The sequence below is a fragment of the Perca fluviatilis genome, chromosome 23 (assembly GCF_010015445.1).
Source record: "Perca fluviatilis chromosome 23, GENO_Pfluv_1.0, whole genome shotgun sequence".
Lineage (NCBI taxonomy): Eukaryota > Metazoa > Chordata > Actinopteri > Perciformes > Percidae > Perca > Perca fluviatilis.
The window spans coordinates 18,442,283-18,465,458 of record NC_053134.1 but is presented as its reverse complement, the minus strand read 5'-3'; the positions used below and the strand labels follow the sequence as shown (position 1 = coordinate 18,465,458).

At 41.0% G+C, this 23,176-nt stretch overlaps 1 protein-coding gene across 5 annotated transcripts in view; it reads left to right on the top strand.

The window, feature by feature from the left end:
• The window catches only part of celsr1a (cadherin EGF LAG seven-pass G-type receptor 1a), a 94,771-nt gene that overhangs the window by 58,419 nt on the left and 13,176 nt on the right, over positions 1-23,176 (top strand). For all 5 annotated transcript variants that reach the window (XM_039791744.1, XM_039791742.1, XM_039791745.1 and 2 more), the window contains 19 exons: positions 6,426-6,583; positions 8,703-8,866; positions 9,110-9,235; positions 12,037-12,203; positions 12,376-12,561; positions 12,660-12,773; positions 12,884-13,058; positions 13,156-13,297; positions 14,625-14,745; positions 15,088-15,271; positions 16,895-16,996; positions 18,570-18,664; positions 19,186-19,395; positions 19,736-19,919; positions 20,031-20,177; positions 20,287-20,470; positions 21,121-21,288; positions 21,471-21,597; positions 21,700-21,900. In XM_039791744.1, coding sequence (XP_039647678.1) covers positions 6,426-6,583; positions 8,703-8,866; positions 9,110-9,235; positions 12,037-12,203; positions 12,376-12,561; positions 12,660-12,773; positions 12,884-13,058; positions 13,156-13,297; positions 14,625-14,745; positions 15,088-15,271; positions 16,895-16,996; positions 18,570-18,664; positions 19,186-19,395; positions 19,736-19,919; positions 20,031-20,177; positions 20,287-20,470; positions 21,121-21,288; positions 21,471-21,597; positions 21,700-21,900 — 2,955 coding nt within the window. The remainder of the gene's footprint in view (positions 1-6,425; positions 6,584-8,702; positions 8,867-9,109; positions 9,236-12,036; positions 12,204-12,375; positions 12,562-12,659; positions 12,774-12,883; positions 13,059-13,155; positions 13,298-14,624; positions 14,746-15,087; positions 15,272-16,894; positions 16,997-18,569; positions 18,665-19,185; positions 19,396-19,735; positions 19,920-20,030; positions 20,178-20,286; positions 20,471-21,120; positions 21,289-21,470; positions 21,598-21,699; positions 21,901-23,176) is intronic.

Here is a 23,176-nt window from a genome sequence, read left to right as displayed (position 1 = left end):
ACAACATAAAGCATCAGGAGTTTACATTTTCAAATATCAAGTGAAATTTTCAACCAAGAGTCCGAGAAACAATGGCATTTCCTCAGGCGAGCCCAAATAAAATTAAAGACTGTGCACCCTTGTTCCTTTATTATCGAAATGAACCGTGTGGCCGTCTGCAGCTCTGCTAGCCACTTCCTGCCTCTCTCACACACACACACACACACACACACACACACACACACACACACACACACACACACACACACACACACACACACACACACACACACACATAAACAACTTGCCTTTAGCTCACTCAACACACACGCTCAAACACATTTTACAGACATCCTTCCCATAGTTGCCCAAACACACGCACAAACACATAATCCCAACCGAGTCTTCCCTCTATCCCACCCTCTACTGACACACACACACACACACACACACACACACACACACACACACACACACACACACACACACACACATTTCCTGTCATTAGTTGCTCGTTTAGTTGCTCGTTTTGACAGTGTTTCAGGTGTTTTCTGACTAAGCTGTCGAACCATGTAACTTAATCTGCGCAGCAAGGCTCTTTATCCCGGCCGCGGGGCTAGTTGAGTTATCATGTCGGCTTTTGACAGGCAACCCGATGGTAATAGAGGTGTCAGTGCGTGTTGGTGGGAGGGAGAGGGTGTGTGTGCTTGGGTAGATCTATGTCCTGTGAACGTGTGTAGATGGGATGTTGTGAGGAGAAAGTATATGTTTTGATTGGATGTGGCAGTATTTGGCATGTTATGGCGTATGTTGAAGTTTGTGTGTTTGTGTGTGTGTGTGTGTGTGTGTGTGACCCTCTGTCCACTCGTGTCCTCTGCCCTCGTGGTTATTGTGGCTAGCTGTGGGGATCAAGTGTGTTACCATGGCGGCAGCAAGCCTATCGCCCCTGGAGACGACACCTTAGAGAGAGGGAATCTTCAACAGCCCAGAGTCGGGCAGAGGGTAAATGAGAGACTCTCATGGGGCCCCTTAGAGTGAGGACCAGGCGCGCTTTAAAACCAGGGGTCAGAAAGAAGCCTGAAACCATATACAGTTGTACCGGCCGCGGTTACACAGCTAACCGACACAGTCAGCTAACTGAGCGCCAATGTTAAATTTAGGACATGACATCCAGTCCAAAGTCTTTAATGAGGGAATTCATAAAGTTTTAAAGCAAAGATTAAGGTTAAAGATTTTGAATAAATCGAGCAGAAAGAAAAGCATGTGTGTGGAATTATGTGCATTTATAATTTGGAGATTCCAATCGTATTGCAGTAATCGTGTACAGCTTTACTTCTGTTTTGCCTTGGGTACATTTTTTGGCATAACATCACCCACTGTTCATCTTACAACGGCTTTTTGAATTGCAGATAATGCGGAAATGGTTTTGAATAAGAACTTTGTTACAGCTCTATAAGAAGGGTACTCCCATGATTTAGTAGTGCATCTCTATATAGTTTGGGCTCACAGGAAATCGATATAAAAAAAGAGTAAACTGATCTTTAAGTGTAAAATCTGTAAATGTTTAGTAGTTTTGTCTGGTTACATTATCACGCTTCAGAAATATGGATTTGATGGGAATTTCAGTCACACTTTTGGATACCAAACGTGTGCCTTGCATGGTGTGATTGACAGTATGCATTGGTGCCATTCATCCATGCAGTAAGATATTGTGTGTAAATGTTGGAAGTGTATCATGAGCCTGGGGCAATTATGTACTCACAGCTGTGTTAATGCTCCTTTATCCCCTTACATATTACATACACATTACACACATACACGTAGCACTTACACAGTGTGTAGCTACATGTCAGTCTATGAGTTACCAGTACATGTAACAGCTGCACCCCTTGAGACTTTTGGATTGCGGGTCCATTATTTACGATATCTGGATATCTCCCTCTCCCCCCTGTGTTCTGCTTCCTGTCTTTATCTCATTCCTTACTCACTCGACTGAACTCAAAAGAGATGATAGATTGTAATCACCATTACTTCAGATTCTGCTGTTAGAAGAGCCACTGAGTCAGGGGGGGGGGAGGGGGTCTCAGTCGGACAAATTACTGTTTGTCACCCTTGAAAACCTTTCATATAGTTATCGCACTTTCCCTCTCGTTTTCATGTCCCAACTGGTTCTACAAGTCCTTTGAGTCATTGTTTGACCCACATTTGTAAGATTAGGAATAGTTTTTGGAAAATACATTTATAATATCTCAAGTTCTCACGGGTAGTCATCTCGTCATCTCACTCTTGGGGGGGAAAAAAAAAACAGAGAAGCTTATTTTCCAAAAATTTTTTTTTTTTAATTTCTACTTGCTCGCTGGCTCCTTGAAAGTAGTTTTTACGGGAGGCCAGTTCATTTTGTGTATCAAATTGACAAAAGACAAACAGGAAAATTGTAAGGAGGAGGATATAAACGCTAATGAGTTTTTTCCCCCCTTGATCAGATTTTTAAAAGGAATTTGTTCCGTCTTAGGAGCGGCTATAATCACAATGTAACATACTGGCGTAGCATTGACTATTGTTTTTTCAACGTGTTTTCTGTTGGGTATTTGGGCTTACAAAATCAGACTCTTTTGCCCCTTCTACTCTTCTTTCCTTCACCACTGTTGAGCATCTTTGAGCACTTTGGTTATTTGTGTTTGGGTCTTCTTTGTTCTCCTGCTGCTGGCTGCATGGTGCCAACATTCTTTACAGCTTCTGGCTGCAGGCTTTGTTGCTTCCCGAACAAAACCAGATCTTTTTCTGTTTGTTTTCTTCTCGTACTAGAGCGAGTCCCTTGATTACAGGCTGCCCACAGTGGACATTCATGCATACACTATTTCACAGCAGAGTAATTCATTATTTGTAAATTCATTTGGACACAAGTTTGAATTGTTTTCTTACACTGCCGTGGCATTCTCCCTCACCTGTCCTGAAGAGCAGCGTTTCACCACAGGCTGCTCTCCTGTCACTTCAGGAGCTAGAATCCAAGTTACATAACGACAATTTTCAACTAGGTTTGATTCATGCTGCTTTAGCTAAGTGTTGGAGACAAGAACGAGTTTACGTACGCCGGCTGCAACAACGGATTTCTTTAATCACTATGGCGATGTTAGTAGGTAAGGGTGATAGGGTTAACACAAGTAGACAGGCACCTGCGCATACATCGCAGAGGGGCGGTTGGCCGGTTGCCAGTAACAGGGGTGTGGTTTCCTACTATCATGATTGCTATACAGTACATGGCCCACATACAAGATGATTATAATGGAGCTTACTGACACAGACAGACACATGCAAAACAGTCTTTGGATCAACAGAAAATAAATCAGCTCATATTTTGATAACTGATCATTTAACCAAACATTCTCTGCAGCTCCTCAAAAGTGAGGATTTGTTGCTTCTTCTTACTGTCTATTATAGTAAATTGCATATCTTTGGGACTGTTGCCTGGACAAAACAAGGCATTTGACGAGTTCACCCTGGACTTAGGGAAAAATTGCTTAACTGGTAGAGGCCTAAAAAATGACCATGTTGTAATGCTGTGTTAATAATTTTAACCACAAGAAATGCAGCCAGCAAAGACTTGAATATTAGTGTAATAAAAATCAGTTTCTGCCACGTTTAAGTAAATTCTTCACAATAAAAACTCCCCTGTTATTTTGTTAGTTAAATGCTTTTGTTTGAGCAAAATCAGAAAATGTTGGGTCTTCATCAGCAGGATTGAACATTATCCTTTAAGCGAACATGAAAAGTAAAATAAAGGTAGACATGATATCTTGCTCTGTGTGTGTGTGTGTGTGTGTGTGTGTGTGTGTGTGTGTGTGTGTGTGTGTGTGTGTGTGTGTGTGTGTGTGTGTGTGTGTTAGTGTGAGAAATGATTCTGCCTGTGAGTAAGTGAAAAATAAAAGAGAGATTAAAAGTAAAAAAAGAAAGAAAACAGCAGTGGCGTCAGAGGTGTATTGCGGTTCAGTTGGCCTTCCTGTTTATCTTTATGGAAAGTGTGAAGCTGTTTTTGGTGGAATCAGTGGAAACAGGGCATGTTGAAGGGAGTGGCAGTGATAAACTCCCTGTGGGTTGGAAAGAATGCCCGGACTGGAGCCCACCTGAGCCAAAATAGAAGAGACTGCACCCCTCTGTTGCTCATTTTTTTGCCCAGTTTCTCATTTTTTTCTCTCTCTTTTAGGCTCTTATATCTGGTCAGTCCACTTCCATTATTTTTGTCTGTTGCTCTTTCTTTCCTATTTTTCGCCCTCTTTTTTTCCCCCTCTTCCTTTGTTTGCAGAGTGTCTGCCCCACCAGTATCTAATTACTCTAATCCTATTTATGAAGCAGACAAACACATGCACACACACATTCTCTTTCTTTGCATGACTCGTTTTCTTTCTCCGTCTCTTCCATTTCTTTTCACCGTCAACATTTTTCTGAAATACATACCAAAGATGAGAAATGCAACAAAATGAAATGAGCTGCTGTAAGCAATTTATTCATGAACTCTTGATTCAACGAAAGGATTTTTCACCTTCATTTTGTCCATTATAGACGTGCCACCGTAGTGGTTTAAAAGTCTTTCTTGCTACCGCTCAAACTGTCAAAACCTCTAAACAGCCCGAGTGCCTTATGTAAACACTGCACTGTGATCAGGTCTGGGATCTGTAGTCCCATTGTCGCGTGTTGTTGTAGTCATGGTATTTAACATTCTCCCAGGAGAGATAGCAGAAAGAGCAACTAATCATTGTCAATCTATTGTAAGCTACTCAGCAACGAAAGGAAATGTAAACGCTTCCATTGTACTGTAAATATGGTGGAGCAAATTTGTCATATCAACTTTTAGTCATCTAAATAATGCGTTGTCTCAAAATGGCTCATTAGCAATGAAAGTAGGTGTTATTTAATTGGTGGAAACGTTTTTTTTCTTCCATTGATCTCCTTCTGCTTCCTGTTCCAAGGCCACTATTGTTAAGTAAAACGCTCCATTGAACTTTGGTCTCAGGTTAGATATTACCAAAACTAAAGCGATTTGGGGGCCCTGATTTTTCTACGCTGATCGACATTTTCTCAGATCCACATTTGTCGGCCACAAGCCTTGATGGAGGAATTAGCCTACTTTGTAATCATTAGGTGCGAGCTTATGCACAATGGGCTTTTTGTCACCTTAAGCCAAGAGAGGCCTGTGGACTTCTGCTCCAAGTCGGCCAAAGTCAGATAGACACTGTTTGTGTAGCTCTGACCTGCACTGATCGAGCACCAAAGCTCAGGCAAGTTTCTCACATTGAATACGAAATACGGGCATTGCAAATTTGAGCTTAATTCAGTCAGTGGAGATTTACCACAACAATACACTGTAAAAAAAAAAAAATTATAAAAAAGATAATTTTTGCACTCGGGTAGGAAAAAGGAGACAATAGATTTGATTCCATGTAGTGTAAAGCAGTGTTACCACCTTTTTTCATCTGCCCTGTCAGATGAACTCAAGTACAACAACAACAGCAGAGAGCAGAAGCCAGGAGGGAAGTGTTATTTACATAAACTTCTGGTGTACTTACAAACTTTCCAATCCATCGTTTTATGAGTGCATAACCTATATGTACTAGTGTAGACGTTTGGTATCATTTCGGGCATTATTAGTGGGGTCATTTACGAGATACAAACGTGGATCCATTAGCCCCTGCGCTAAGCTATTCAGCTGATAACGCTACTCTACGCTAACGCTCCCAATGTTAGACCCAGGTGAAAAAAAGCTTCTTGGGGGTGTTTGGCTCTAGGTCATGGTGCAAAGGACCCTAGGGTGAAATTACTCCGAACCATCACTTTAAGTTTGCATTAACTACTGTCATTAAGAGAAGCTGGACTTTTTAAACATTTATCCATCTAACCTCAGTTTTCTATTTTGATAATGTATCCATTACGTTTGCTATTTTAACCATTTGCTAAGTATTTCTACTTTTTATCCTTTATGTTTAGCTAGTTTAACTATATATCCATTATTATGACTAGTGTAACTGTTAATTCTATGACTTTCGGCTAACTATTTTAACCATTATTTAATGTTTTTAGCTATCTATTGTAACCATTTATTCATTACCTTTAGATTCAAGGTATCTATAGTAGCCATTTATTCATTATTGAGCTTTTAGCTATCCGTTGTAGCCATTTCTCTATCACCTTTAGCTCTTAGCTATCTCTTTCAACCATCCATCCATTCCTTTTAGTTTGTCTTTGCTTCTCTGCTTACTTGCTTGCTTACTATTTTTATTATCTATTCTTTTCTTTTTTTTTAAACAAATCAAAATTACTATTATATATCTTTACTTTCGCTGCTCCATAATCTTTTCAAAGTACCCCTTGCAAATCATATAAAGAATCCTTAAATACCTGGACCCCACAGTATCACGTGAATGTTGTATCTGTATTTTGTTTTTAATTTTCAGCCAAACATTGGGCGTCTAGGAATCCCTCATGGACCTTCTGCAGAAAAGGTGGCCGTGGTTGCTGTAGACGACTGTGACATCTCCATGGCGATTCGGTTCGGAAAGCAGATCGGCAACTATTCCTGCGCCGCCCAAGGCACCCAGACCGGACAGAAGAAGTAAGCTGCAGTCTTTCTTTCTCTCTTTGGGTCTTTACACTCATTATCTCCAATCCATCCCACGCACACGCCGCACACTAACCAGTCAGACTAATATAAAATATGTTGTACCTGGGAGGCTAAGTCACATTGCTTCATTACAACAGATTACACAACTCTCATTCTACCACCCTCTCCTCCTTTTGTCTTCTAATCTGAGCGTTCATCCTTGTGGCCTTTCGGCTGTAAGACACATTCTTAGATTCCCAAAAGATCACCTCAACACAGGATTAATCTGACTTACTGTGTGTACCACACGCTAATGAATTTGTGTTTATTTTAAAGCGTGAGACTTTTTTTAATGAGTCTTATGGCGAGCTTGCATGCTGAGACACATACAGTTTGTGGAGGGTGGGGACAAAGAGAGAGAGGGAGGTTCAAAGAGGAGTTAATGAGGTTACATTCCTTCAGGAACTTGTTGCACAGGTCACAGAAGCTGAGAGGCGTTTAGGTACTTTAACTGTGTTGAGCTGGAATATACAAATATACATTATGCTGGTGTGTAATGTGGTGACAACAAGCAAACGCCTGCAGTTTTGTTCTGGAGAATTGGCGTGATTTAGAGTGTGATTGAGGCACAGAGCATGTGGCTTTCACTTTTAAATTAAACTTTTAATTTTAAACTTTCTTTAAACATCACTAGCAACACTACAATGTGGTTGGTCCAATTTTACTATATTTACTGCCAAAGGTACAGTATTGGAAGGCATAGGCCTACAAGATGTTCGATTGTAGGTTTCAGGAATACTTCAGTATATGATCTAAAACACATCGTCCTCTACAACTTTTAAGAGGCAGAGTAAACCTGAGAAATGCTACTGAAACAGAAACGATCACTTAGCTTTTGGGACCGGAACACCTATTTTTGCTAATAGTGCAAATCTTTAAAACTTATGTTAGAGTCCATTCAGTTTGACCCATCACACGTATTAACTAGAAGGGCACTCAGAGAGCGCAGACCTCTGCCTATGCTTGCCCTATCTCACAATGTTAATGCACTGTGAATTTTCCTAGTGGGGAACTCTTTTTCTTATTGTTCCGACACAACTTGAATGCAGCACAAACACCCTATCTTGCAATGTTAGTGAAAGAAATCCAAAATTCTAATCCAAAGTTCTTCCTTGGCTTATGCTACACCCTTGCACAAAGTTTCATGAAAGTACTAGTAGTTTTTTTCCATAATCCTGCTTACAGACAAACAAACAAACCAACAAACAAACGGACGAACCAACCCAAAAACATAACCTTCTTTGCTGACGTAACTATCTCTTGCACTGTACTTGCTATTTTTATTACAACTCTGTACAGGCTTCATACTGCATGTATCAGCCCAAATGGCCTCAATGCATATTTCACTTTTCATTCCCACAATTTCTCATCTGAATTCTTCTGATAGATTTCCATGTCGCCAAACTAGATATTTAAAGAACTGTGGCAGTTTGTGGCTCTAAAACTACAACATATTCCCAATTGCTTTATTTATTTCCTTAAAGACTCTTTGAATATGCTTAACATGCTCCTGGCCATGCAACAGTGTTTGTGCTGTACACTATGCACACTACATTAAAAGCTTTAGCATTACATTAAGTCTGTTACAGCCCTTTTGTGTTTGATGTTGAGGGTTTTAGAGGCTCGGGATGTAAGCAGCTTCCTACATGACCTAGTATGTGGAACCTGACTCGGTCATAGTGATGGTAGCGGTTAGCCTTGTGACAGCTTAAACGTATTTCAGAAATGTCAGTCATGCTATGGGCTGATGCCTTACCTCAGTCGCTGTAAACTGTAAACATTGACGAGGTGTCAAGCAAAAAGGGACAGAAATGAGCAGTCCTGAACATCATATTCCTATTTTATGATATTTGTAGTATTTTTTGTATTATCTATCCACAAAGAGGGGAAATGTATGTTTATTCATTGTAGATGCTAAATTAGTGTGCTGCATCCACACCTGACTCTATATATTTTGTTTGTAAAAGTATTAAATATTGACACATATTCAGTTATAAGTAAGTGTATGAGTGTATTCTTTCACATTTTGGATTTTGCTCTGATCCATTTTCTGTGTGTGTGTCGTCTGCAGGTCATTGGACTTGACGGGGCCGCTGTTGCTAGGCGGAGTTCCCAACCTACCCGAGGACTTCCCGGTCAGGAACAGAGACTTTGTGGGCTGCATGAGAAACCTCAGCATCGACAGCAAACCCATCGACATGGCCAGCTACATCGCTAACAACGGCACCGCAGCAGGTTAGACATGCTGCATGGTAAACTAAAGGCCATGCTCACTCAGTAGAGTTACACTGCAGCAGTTAGAGACATTGCTCTTTTCAAGTGGCCTGGTCATAAGACTGATTTAATGCAAGAGGGAAAGTATGATGCTGTTTTTTTTTTGTTTTTTTATGTGTACCATGAGCAGTTTTGCAGCCAATAAAGATATGCATACATTGTACGTACATATATAGATTATTTCTTTATGTGTTTGATGTCAAGGTTGTCCAGCAAAGAAAAACTTTTGCACAAATGACGTGTGTCAGAACGGAGGAGTGTGTGTCAGCAAGTGGGACACCTACAGCTGCGACTGCCCAACCGGCTACGGAGGCAAGAATTGTGAACAAGGTAAGAAGAGGAATAATCTCTCAGGATAGTGTCTGTACATGTGTGTTTCTGCATTTACATATGCATTCATATACAGGTGGGTCTCTGGCCAAATGTGCCTGTATCCACATGCTCCTCTGTGAGCTTCTCCGTGTACACATGCATGTGTTTACCTACAGTACGTGCACTGTGTGCGTGTGTGTTTGTGTGCGTGCGTGCGTGCGTGCCTGCCTGCTTGCGTGCTTGCGTGCATGCGTGCGTGTGTGTGTCTCGAGGACTTCCAGGAAGTAGTGTGTGCTTGGGAGATCAAATGGGATAAGGAGGACCTCCCCTGACTCACTCTGAGTCATACAGCAGCCACGGTGGAGATTCACAGTGAAGCCTCTACAGCTCACTACTGTACAGACACTAAAGATAGCCTCAGGTTTGGTATTAAAGAACAACATTAAACTCTGACTCACTTATCCAACCCAGACAAAGGATGAAACAAAACACAGGCCCAATGGCTGTCCTTTGTGATGGATGGATGGATGGATGGATGGATGGATGGATGGATGGATGGATGGATGGATGGATGGATGGATGGATGGATGGATGGATGGATGGATGGATGGATGGATGGATGGATGGATGGATGGATGGATGGATGGATGGATGGATGGATGGATGGATGGATGGATGGATGGATGGATGGATGGATGGATGGATGGATGGATGGAAAATAAAAGCATCACAGCTTTCCAGTGTTGTTATTTACACTCCATAACCCGTCTCATGTTCTTCAATGGTAAGGAGAGAACTTTGATTTCCTGCTTCAGGGCGAGCTTCCAAACAATGTGTGAAGGTGTCAATACCTCTCCTCGCCCTTTCGTCTATGAGGCAGCCGCCTAGCCAGTGCCAGGCCCCGGTATCCAGTATCTGAACTGGGCCAGGATCACAGCAAGCAGGCAAGAGGTTTTGGCTGCTCTGTTGCTTGTTGACACATTTGGTTTGAGGCTTCGCACACCTAGCTGCCACATGAGAAACAAGAGATTTGTTATCGTGGAATTTCACGCTGCCAAAATCATCCCGACTGGACAGACATGAAAAGACTGAATTCCACTGGAAGTCACCCACTTGGCCAGACTGTTTTCCTTCTAATTCTATCAGATCAGATTTCAATTGTACAGACCATTTAAAAAAAAGACAAGGAATGAGTTTTGTCACTCAAATTTAAAGCAGATTATAAGCCCAATATAGGCGTACTGAAAAACACTTGCTTCTACATGGGTGGCAGTAGCTTGTTATGACAAGTGTATTTCAAGTTTGAATCTCTGGATTGGTGTCAAACAAGATTTTGCAGTAATTAAAGATTTGTCTATAATCAATATACCTTGTAAATACCCTAATAATTTTAAAAAAAAGTGTGAAAGTTGTTCAGGTGAGACAATGATTCTCAGTTTGGATTGTAGTTGGACTTGGCTGCAGACTTGTTCTGGTCAAAGTGCTACTGTGCCTGCTCTCCCATCGGCACATTGTAGCTTTTACAGAACCGTGTGAACCTCCCTCTGATCCAGCAGAATTAAAAGGGGCTGTACTTGACTTTTGAACATTAATGCAACAGTAAACAACTATTTGCTATGTAAAACATATAGTGTTTTGATTGCTGGTCTGGCTGTGCATGCGTCTTAGTGCACGTGAGTGCCTTGTGAGTCAATATGAGACGCCGAGGGCTGTGACAAAGCATTGGTATTTGATGAGTTGGGTGTCCTGTCCTTTTTTTCAGTATATTTTTATGTCGTGTTTTCAGTATATTGAGTATTCAGTAATCCTTTAAGGACTGAGACTAGGACTGCTAACCAGATTCTTAACTACTAAACACCAGAATGTAAGCATTTTTCCCTGTGAGCATGTTAGCATACTGATGGAGCATGCTAACCTGCTCACATTTAGCTTACGGTAAATAAAGCCACACCGAGTCTTACTCTTAATAAAGTAAATCAGAAATGAGGAGTGGCTTGTTTCGTTTTTTTCTTTACTTGATGTATGACTAAGCTTTGGTAAGTACTCAAGTAGTTTAGACTAAAGCCACTGTACTTTAGCTACCAGTTACCAGGAACAAATATGTGCTTCATCTCATAATTACAGCTTGTGTGTGTATTTGTAAAAGCTTTTGTTAAAATATGTGCCCTGAGGAACCGAGAACATACAGGGTTTATGCTGTAGATCATACAGGAGGAAACACTTTGTAGGTTGTGCTAAAATGTAGACCCTTGCTGTGCGTTTGTGATCGGGTAGATTTGTTTGCATGTGTGTTCTTGATCTCTCTCTCTCAACATCTACAGCAGCTTATTTACGATAGTATGTGTCATGTCTGTAGGATTTTCTGTGGATGTTAAGAATGTCTTTAGACATTGAATGTTTGTCTAAGAAGTATTGTGTAGTAATCCTAAAACAAAGTAGTAATAATATCACATGACAACACAAATGATGGTGCCTTTAAATGGGGTCGTGTTTACGGAAAGAGTCCATATTCACGACCTTATGAGTGGAAATTTTCTGAAAGCGCCACGTTCACGAGTCGTGTACACAAAACTAATTAAACTAATATTAAAACTGAAAGGTTTAACTTCAGAACAGCTCCTTTTTCCTGTTTTTGTGTGGTGAGGTAATCCAGCAGATCTCTGTAAAGTCTGAACTGCAGACTATTGTTTCTCAGCAGTGATCCGATATGTTAATAAGAATTACACTAATGTTTCAATATAAATATGGCACAGATTCATTCTTAAACACTATCACACATCATGTTTTTTTCCCCTTATTCTCCCTCCTGTCTTGTCCAGGGATGCCATCTCCTCAGTTCTTTGACGGCCAGGCGCTGGTCTCCTTGAGCGACACAGACATTACCGTCGCTGTTCCATGGTACATGGGCCTCATGTTCCGCACCAGGCAGCCTGCTGGCACCCTTATGCAGGCCAATGCTGGGCCCTACTCCACCATCAACCTCATGGTGAGATTTAGTATACAGCACTATATATTATTATCAACGAAAATGGCATCATCGTCAGCATACAGTGCAAACTTTTAATCAGAAATAGGTTTGACTTAATTGCTTCGCAGTCGACTTAGAGTGCTTTCTGAATGCAAAGTAAAGTAAAAGAACTGTCTTTTCCACCATTCAGGTGAGTGAGCAACAAGTCCGTATGGAGGTGTTGCTGAGGCAGCAGCTGGTGGCATCGCTGAGCTTTCCCCAAGTTCGGGTCAACGACGGGGAGTGGCACCACCTGCTGGTGGAACTGAGAAGCATTAAAGACGGCAAGGACATCAAATACATGGCTTCTGTATCATTGGACTACGGCATGTACCAGGTACAGGCAAATGTCACTGCAAATAGACAAGGGTGTACACATGGGTCAAGTTCTCAAGAAAAATAAGTTCTCATTTTCAATTCTGTGTTTTTGAGCAGAAGTCAGTGCAAATCGGTAATGACCTCCCAGGATTGAAGCTGCAAACTCTTCATGTAGGAGGTTTGCCTGGAGACGGCAACCATGTCAGCAAAGGATTTGTTGGCTGCATACAGGTAAGTGTAAAAATTTCGAAAAGAAACATAACCGCATTTGTTTATGTTTTCCCCCCCTTTCCTCTTGTCCTGCCTATTTTCCATCTTCATCAATGTTTGCCCTCCACCAGGGTGTGCGTATGGGTGAGACGTCCACCAATGTGGCCAATGTGAACATGGCTCAGGGCATGAAGATCCGCGTGGAGGACGGCTGCGACCTGGCGGACCCCTGCGACTCCAACATCTGCCCTGAGAACAGCCACTGCAGCGATGACTGGAGCGCACACACCTGTGTCTGTGACCCAGGTAAAATACACTAGCACAAGCACATACACTCCAATTAAACTTTATACATCGCCCAGGGACGTTTGAGTGTCATTCCTCATTCTCCTGTGTCCTGCAGGTTATTTTGGTAAGGAGTGTGTGGATGCTTGCCAGCTCAACCCCTGTGAGCACGTTTCGACCTGCGTTCGCAAACCTAGTTCCTCCCACGGCTACACCTGTGAATGTGGACAGAACCACTACGGCCAGTACTGTGAAAACAAGTAAGATCCCTTTCTTACTGTGTGTGTCTTTAACTGCAATTTGGAGAAGTAAGCGTTGCATGCCTAATGCTCCCTCCAAGACCCTCCTTTGTATAAAGATGTTAAAAATAAAGCAGACTAAAAATGGACTTTGCCTCCTACAGAGACAAAGCGTGCTAATCTCTCTAAGTTATGTTAGGCTCTTTCTCTTTTTGTAATGTTGCCAACGTCCTGAGTCTTTCAGAGAAGCTTTATTAGTCAGTAATCTGAGCTTGATAGTGATTTTATGCCTGTGTGTGTGTGAGGTAGAGAGAGGAAAGATCAGACATCAAAAATAAAAAAAATAAACTATTAGGTGAAATTGGAAAGTTTATATTTACACACAGAAAGGGGTGTATTGGTTCTGCATTGTCTGCATTGTCTTAGAGGGCACGTGAATTAGCCAGCCCCGATCGAGAAGCTGTAATTTCCCCCTGAACCCTGACCCCTATGACACGCATCACGTCCTGTCTTAAGCAGGATGTGGGATTCCCCCCTCCACGCCTGACTGATCTTCCATAGGTGTTTAGTCACGACTGCCCTCATACTGCTGCTCGTCCCTTATCAGATCACATCGCTCAGTCTGGGATCACATCTCACTCTGAGAGAAAGAGAGCCCGTTTATGTTTGTATGAATGAGTCACACCTGATTGACTGACTTAAAAGCATAGAGGAAGTTTATTCTAGATTCAGGGAGACAAAAAGCATTTAGTTGAAAATAAACTTAACAGATATCAGATTTTAGTGTGTTTTGTTGGAGAAGATATCAAGTCAGTAAATGTTAAAACCTGATCAACCATCACTTTGCTCGTATTTTTTTAATTTTATTCCTAAATAACTGGATCTAAAGTAGGTACAATGGCCCCACTGTATTTTGACCAAAAGACCCCAAAACAGTTTTGTTCATTCACTGTTTCAGGTTACAATTTAATCATAGAAATGAAACACCACTGTCTTATTATGTACCGGTAATTATAATGTAATTTCAATATTAGTTTCGTGAAGGCAAAGACAAGAGAAAATAAATCTAGTATTGCTAGAAAAATACAATTTTGAGGTTGCATGCAACATTAAATGAAATTTTCTGCTAAACATCAGTTACTTACTTTTGTTTGTTTTTACTACTTCACTTATATGTTTAACAAAAGTACATTGGTTTTAGAAAGCCTTAAACCTTCAATAACTATTTTCTTTGGCCCCTTTTCACATTTTCACAGTCTCTGTTGATACATTGTTATTATAAAAAAATATGATTATAAAATATCAATTACAGGCACTTTGATCAATGTGTTGTTGTCTTTGATGACAGAGTGGAGAAGCCATGTCCTCAAGGTTGGTGGGGCAGTCCCATGTGTGGACCCTGTAACTGTGATACTAACAGGGGATTTCATAAAGACTGCAACAAGACCACCGGAGAGTGTCGCTGCAAGGTAAAAATATACATGACTTGACATTTCCCAGATTGATAGCAGATACAAGAGGGTTTCTTTTTGGGATTCAGCAGATGATTTTTTGCTCAGGGCAAGAGCATACTTTAGACTTAAGCTAAAGCACTACAGTTTTATGTGCAATATTTAAAGTGAGACAATGTAAAAGAAAGAAAGAAAGAAAGAATGTTCAGTAAAAATGACATACCGGTAGACTTGCTTTACAGATGGCCTAAAAGAGGCACTAATGGCACCCCTAAATATTGAAATTTCCTAGCTAACTTTTCAGGATGTAAATATAATATCAATAATATTAATCATCTATGTCTTGTCCTGTTCCTGCAGGAAAACCACTATCGGCCAGAAGGCGAGGACACATGCTACCCCTGCGAGTGTTTCTCTATCGGCTCGGAGTCGCGAACATGCGACGCCATCACTGGGCAGTGCCCCTGTAAAGGGGGAGTCATCGGCCGTCAGTGTAACCGCTGTGACAACCCCTTCGCTGAGGTCACTCCCATTGGATGCGAGGGTATGTGAGACCATACATTTTGTAATTACATGTATTTTAAATATGATCTTGCCTGATTTCCTTGATGCTTTTTTTTTTTTGAAGTGACAGACTGTCATTTTTTAAGTAAAAGAAACCTTACCGATATCAGCAATAAATTAGCCCTGCAAAAGAGTTGATTTTTACTTAAATAGACTGATTCACTGATATCTGAAGCGATAAATTAATAGAAAGTTAAAGAAGTCCACAGCTTTTCCAAAATACTGTCAAAGAAAAGAGAAACCATAAATTCAGTGTCTAATGTCTAAATGAAAAAAAAAATTAGTTTGCTGTGTTCATGACGAGGACAGCGATTTAAAAAAATATTTTCAGAAGTTGGGTGTATTGTTACTTTAAATGTTCGGGTTGACAAAGTCTCGTAGCCTGAATCGATGAAGTGTCAAAAGGAGACACATATTGTCGCTCACATCTGCTGGTGCTGCAGTTGAGCTAACTGCAAGTCTTTGTCGCCACCCAGTCAAGCAGAAGAGGCAAGTCTGGCTATTGAGCTGACTTGGCAGTGGGACTCCACACGCACAATACAGTATAGATGAATGGACGACAAAAAACACAAAGTCCCATGCACAGAAAATGAACGTCAATGTGCTTACTGTTTGACCCAATATGAAGCTCTTCAAAGTCTCAGGACGTGTTTGGACTGTTAATGGCTGGAGTTCTATATGACTAAATGGTTCCTTTGTTAATTTTTTATGTGGATTTAAGACATTGTTTCAGATCTAAAAGGTCAAATACATTCTGATACAAGGTAAGAGTGAGGGAGGGAGGGAGGGAGTGGAGATGGGGGACTGAAACAAGCGCGAGATTGGTCATGTCCTGCGGGTCACTGAGATGTGACCATCCATGGCAGGCCTCATACCGATCTGTCAGCTCTGCGCCAAACACAGCAATTAATGTCACCACAGCCTTTAGTAATGACAGAATGTCTTGTGTATTAGTAGAAGTGATACTTAAAGAAAGGGTTAAGTATGATCTAAAACAGTGAAAATAGTAAAGACTAGAATGTGTAAATGATAAGCTCATTTTATCAAAAGTAGAAGTTTATTCAGGTAATGAAGTTATGTGTCATAGTAGCACATAGGAGTTAATGGAACACTAAGGGATTATAGGCTGTGTGCAACTACAGTAAGACGAGCTACAAACATGCCAACAAGCCTGCAGGCCCCAGCTTGGTTTGTCCTGGAGATTTATTAACCTAGATATGCTAAAATGAGTTATGTATCACAGCTTGTGTAATAGCTTAATTTGGTCAAGTTCACTGTGCCGGTCCGTTTGTCTGTTTAAGAATATGGAGTGGATCGGCTAGGTGGCGTCCTGAGGTGGAACCAAAGCAGGCGTTTACCTTTTTAAAGGGAAATTTTTGTGGTAAAAGTTCAGGTCCAGTTCAGTTTATGACGCACTTCTTTAAGGACCATTGCAAGTCATGCTGTTAAAACTAATTTCAACCCATTTCTTTCTCTATGTGTAGGGAATGGTTTGTGTTTACACTGTCTCAGAATTAATGCCAGTTTCAGGTTTAAAACCATATTCTCATCTGAACTTAGATTTAACTTAAACTATAATTTTTGTTTGTCTTTTCCTCCACAGTGGTGTACGAGGGCTGTCCCAAGGCGTTTGATGCAGGTGTCTGGTGGCCCAAGACCAAATTTGGCCGCCCCGCCGCCATGAACTGTCCCAAAGGATCAATTGGTGAGTGCTTTTTAATCCCTGTGATGACAAAAGCAACATGCAGAGTAATTATTTAGCTGTGGATTGATTCAAAACAGTGTGTGGTCCACTTTTTGAATGAATGGAGATCAGACAAGTTGCAGGTCACTAATGGTAAAGTTTATATCAAGTTCAGTGACCGGTCAAAGTTTTGTCAGTTTTATTAGTTTGTCTCATTTCCGGGAAAATGTATGTGTTAAGTTCAACATTTTTTATTGCCATCAGACTGTTTCCATATTTTCAAGTTGTTATGATTAGCTAAACTGGCCGCTGGTTTGTTTAGCTAAGTTACGCATAGTTTAGCTAGCTAACAGCAGCCCCTGTTAACAGGCTAATAGTATATGCTAAAATAGTGTGTACACTAACAAAAGTAGAAAATATCCATAAAGTAAGCTAACTGACTCAGTAATGTCACAAAACAATATCAACCTAAAGTTAGCTAACATTAGATACCAAAATCTATTGGCCATACCAGACCAGGAACGAGGTAGTGTCAAAACTCCTGACTCCTGTTTTATTGCAAATTTATTTCTTTTTTTCAAAAGTCACATATTCTCGCTTTAAAAAAAGAAGAAAAAAAAACGCCTCTGTGCCAAAAATATTCACAGTTATTGAGAAACAGCGGATTAAGCTTAATGGGTGACTGTGTGTTTGTGAGGTAATGTATTTAAGACATATAAGCACCCTCTCTGTGAAGCTTAACACAGTGATATGGCTCCCTAATTAGTCTGTTAATCCAACAGAGCTTTCTTATCGGCCAATCCTGTACAGGTTTGTCTTTAGAGACTCTTGGAAAAATACCATGTACACTAAGAGCTGGCGGTAATTCCCTTCCTCTTCCGTGTGTGTGTGTGTGTGTGTGTGTGTGTGTGTGTGTGTGTGTGTGACTTTCTTGGTTTACCCCCCCCCTCCCTTAGTTACTGCTGTCACCATGGCGACCCCTTTGTTGTCTCCCCAGACTCATTGGGGAATTTATTTGCTAACATTGCTCGTCGCCTTCCCTTGGCTCCAACTGGCGAGTCCTTCAGCCGTTTCTTACTTTGCAACAATAGCATTTCAAGAGACTTTGCATTTGGATGAAGTCTTTTCTCAAACCGAATCAGACTGGAACAAGTCAGTGTGGTTTCAAATATTAAAACCACAAAAAAAGACAGGAAGTTTAAAAAAAAAAAAATTCAAGTACAGTATTTAACTGTTTCACATATTCAAGACAGTTTTTGACTGAAGTGTAGCTTTTTGGGACATAAAAATATAGATTGAATTTATTTTTTTTAAACCCCAAAAATAAAGTCGCCAGTTCCATTTATTTTAAGCCATGAATAGTGTCTGTAGGTATTCCATTCTGGTTGCATACAGCCTCAACAACACATTCACCAGTGACGTAGGGCAGCTGGGAGGAAATGAACATTTTTAAATAGTCTTCTAATATCAGTTCATAACAAGTTTTTATTTTTTTTTATTTTATTATGTTTAACTTGGCTGCCTCCTGTATGTCTGTGAAACACTTGTCGGAAACATAATTCAAATTTCTTTTCTGTTATTTGTATGTTCCCAGGCACTGCCATTCGCCACTGCAGCGATGAGAAGGGCTGGTTGTCGCCTGAGCTCTTCAACTGCACCACCATCACCTTTTCCCATCTGAAGAAACTGGTGAGTACTTGACAAACTAAAACATTTATACCGTCACTTTCAGCTGAAAATCTTTTACTCAATGATTTTTTAAAGGCTTAACTGAAATTGAAGGAGTAAATGTGTGCTCAGATACTCCTACCCTTTGGTCTATGAAACCCTTTGAATGAACTGAAAAATGAATTATTTCTAAACTAAAGCTTTCTATTTCTATAAACTTGATTTATTTTTATTAGTCTCTGTTAAGAATAATCACGATGATTACTGGCAGTTATTTAAAAAACAACAACATGCATTGTAAGGGAACGGATGTGTCTTTAACAAAGTGTAATGAAGTCTATGGGAGATTTAAACAAAGTATTGCACCTATTGTGTTTGAACCTGAACCTAATACTTGAGGCGTGAACTTCTCAAAGCTCCACTAATCCCGGGATTGACCAATTTCTATTATGTTTCATCGCACCCACTCATCTTGCCTTTGCCTTGGCCTGCTCGTTCTCGTTCACTTTCCATCCCTCAAGCCTCCTTTTTTTTTTTCCCAGAATGAGGACCTGCGGCGCAACAATTCAAGGATGGACAGTGAGCGCTCCAAGACTATTGTGCATTTGCTTCAGAGCGCCACCAACAACACCCAGCGTTACTATGGCAACGACGTGAAGACGGCCGCCCAGCTGCTGAATCACGTGCTGCAGTACGAGAGCCGGCAGGCAGGGTTCGACCTCACCGCCATGAGGCATGCCGAGTTCAATGAGGTAGAAAAGAAAATGCACAGATCAACTTTTACAAAATGTTTCGGTGATTATTCCCTGGAGGCTCTCCTGGGTGGATTCCAACTTCAATACGTTATTGGAAAAGATCCTAAAGCTTTAATTTAGTGAAACCCAGTCTGTAGCACTGGGAGCACTGGTGGCACACTGCCCTCCACTGGTTGATTCTTACTGGGAGAGCAACTTGATCATCTGTGGTTATCTAATACTTCCACCGTTGCTTTATTACTAGTCTATTTGATATTCATATGACGCATTTTCCTTCAATACTAATAATAAATGCTTCATTCATGACATTTGCTTAACCTTGGATTTTTTTTTCCAGAACTTGGTGCGAGCAGGTAGCGCCATACTGGATCCTGACACCAAGGAGCACTGGGAGCAGATCCAGAAGACTGAAGGCGGCACCGCCCACCTGCTCCGCAACTTCGAGGACTACGCCAACACGCTGGCACAGAACGTCAGGAAAACCTACCTGAAACCCTTCACCATCGTCACCGACAACATGAGTGAGTGGAGAAGCTGTGATCCCACCGTGTGTGACTGGGACACATACTCACATCTGAGATATCGTTCTCATTATGTGCCTCTGTCTCCTCTTCTTCCTGCCACTTATCTAGTTCTAACCGTGGACTACCTGGATGTGTCGGACCCGGAGAGGGCCACGTTGCCTCGGTTCCAGGACATCCAGGAGGCTTACTCCAAAGAGCTTGGATCGTCCGTCCACTTCCCCCAGTTCAACCTCCGCACTCCACAGGGCCCCAGAGGTAGGAGTGCTGGCCGAATCCCACCATTTGTTGCTTTTTATGCTTTAAAATGTGTAAAAATAATACACAACTCCCGTCTCAGTCTGTCAATCCATCTCTTGCTTCCCAGCTGAGCCCACCCCGGCCCCTCCAACTCAGACCGACCCCCCACAGGAGGAGGAGCACACAGTGTCCGATAGGAGACGGCGCCATCTCGAGCCAGCTGCCCCTCTGCCGGTTGCCGTGGTGATAGTGTACAAATCACTAGGGAAGCTCCTCCCAGAAAGATACGACCCTGACCGCAGGAGTCTGAGGTAGACTACTGACAGTTAAAGTTTAGGCCCTTCTAACGACTTCACAGTCAAATACCTTCCCAGTGCCATACGTGACACAGCATTATTTGTTGGCATGTGTACACTGAACACGAGGGAGTGCAGACCAACTGTACTTACCAGTGTATATATTTAAAGAATCACATTCTTTAAACGTTTGAAGAAACCATGAACATGTTGAATCTTTAATGTTAATATATGCCATAATATTTACTGTAAGTGTGTTTTAAAGGAACCACTTTACCAGTGCCTGCCTATACAATTCTGTGTAGTTATTCAGTGTTAAACTGACCACAAAGTCAGCAAGGGTGTTATTGATGTGTGTGGAAAGAGAAAAAGTTGCTAAGAATATGTCACCAAGATAAGAATAAGAAGTTAACAAAAGGATAACGGAGAATATGAGCAAATGTAAACAATATTTCAGTCTGTTATAATTTGATCTGTGTGTGTGCGTGTGTGTGTGCGTGTATGTGTGTGTGTGTGTGTGTGTGTGTGTGTGTGTGTGTGTGTGTGTGTGTGTGTGATAAAGCCATAAAACCAAATCCTTGCCCAAAACTTGCTGTGGGTGATTAAAAACTTTAAATTAATAATTTCAGGTCATACTTAATTGTGTTTCTTTCATGTCTTTCCAGGCTCCCCAACCGTCCAGTAATCAACACAGCCATAGTGAGTGCCACGGTGCACAGTGAGGGTCCGCCTCTTCCTCCAATCCTGGAACCCCCCATCACCTTGGAGTACACCATGCTTGAGACGGAGGAGAGAACCAAACCTGTGTGTGTCTTCTGGAATCACTCCATTGCGTGAGTTGGACTTCACACAACTACACACACACACACACATATGCATGCATGCCCAAGGGAATTCCAGACCTCAAAGAATAATTTTTGCAGATAAAACAGCATTAATAATAATATGTTTTATTATCCTTTGCATTCTGCTGTAAATTTCTTTCATGTGTTGATGTGTGTGCTGGTGTGTTTAGGATCGGAGGTACAGGCGGCTGGTCTGCTAAAGGCTGTGAGGTGCTCAACAGGAACAACAGCCACATTAGCTGTCAGTGTAACCACATGACCAGCTTCGCCGTGCTCATGGACATTTCCAAGCGAGAGGTATTGCCAAATAGATATCAAACATCCAATTAAGCCTGCTATATTTTACCTTTTGCCTTGTTATTGACTTCTGACGTGATGTCTTGGAACTGCTCTCCATAGCATGGTGATGTTCTCCCGCTGAAGATTGTCACCTACACCACAGTGTCTGTCTCCATGTTCCTCCTCCTCCTCACCTTCATCTTGTTGTGCCTCTTGCGCCGGATCCGCTCCAACCTCCACGCCATCCACAGGAACCTGGTAGCAGCGCTCTTCTTCTCTGAGCTCGTCTTCCTGCTCGGCATCAATCAGACTGACAACCCGGTGAGTGTATTTTTTATCTCACAGAGAATGGAGACACTTTGCTGTATATCAGCAACAATTTGTCATTCTTGGTGGTGGTTAGTGGTTCCTAATGTAGCCCCGCAGCCCTGTCAGATGAACCCAAGTACCCCTTCAATGACACCACTAGTAATGTTACAAATGTGTTCATTTGATTTGATTTTAAACTGGATAATAGTCAATGCCATTAACTATATCAAAGTGGATATTGTTATAGTAATGTTTTTAAATAAATGAACTGTCTGCTTAGGTGGTTTTCTCAAGTTTATATTTGTACTACTACCATTTGGAGAGGCAGAAGCTGGACGTTTCAACATTTATCCATCACTATTTAATTTTTTTTTAACATTACGTTTAGCTGTTTTATCATTCACCCATTACTTTTAGCTAACAATGTTTACTGCTTTCAGCTAACTAAAGAAACTGTTTCCTTTTAGCTAACTTTTGTAACTGATTATCCGTTACTTTTAGCTAACTATTTAAACAGTTGCTTCATTACTTTTAGCCAACAATGTTTACTGCTTTCAGCTAACTAAAGAAACTGTTTCCTTTTAGCTAACTATTTTAACTGTTTATCTGTTACTTTTAGCCAGCTATTTAAACAGTTGATTCATTACTTTTAGCTAACAATGTTTACTGCTTTCAGCTAACTAAAGAAACTGTTTCCTTTTAGCTAATTTTTTAAAACTGTTTATCCTTTTACTTTTAGCTAACTATTTAAACAGTTGATTCATTATTTTTAGCTAATAGTTTACATTTAATTAACTGTTTGACCACTCTGCTTGCTTGCTAACTAGTTTTCATGAGCGTGTTCAAGCTTTTAGTTAACTTAGTTTACAGTGGTGAAAAAGTGCAGTTTGGTGATGTTAAACAGCCTTTGCTAGCTTGCTCTGCTTGTGAGATTTGGACAGGAGGTCAGCCTTGCCAAGTAGTTCTTTACATTACAGAATTTTTTTTCAGTCTCTGTTCAAGTGGGCCTGTGCTGGATTTTACGTAAATCAGGAGAAGAGGGTCAGGGTGTGACTGACTGATATCCTTGGCATTTAAATGGAAAACAGATGCATGTGATAGAGGGACACACCAGTTAGTACTAGAGCCCGACCGATAAAGGATTTTTAAGGCCGATATCGATACAAATATTTGGTGATTTAAAAATCCGATATTCCGATATATTGGCTGATATATATTTGAAAGAAAATCCAGAAAAGCGTAACAAAACAAACAGATTTCCCTAACATTAGTTATTTCAATGTTATTT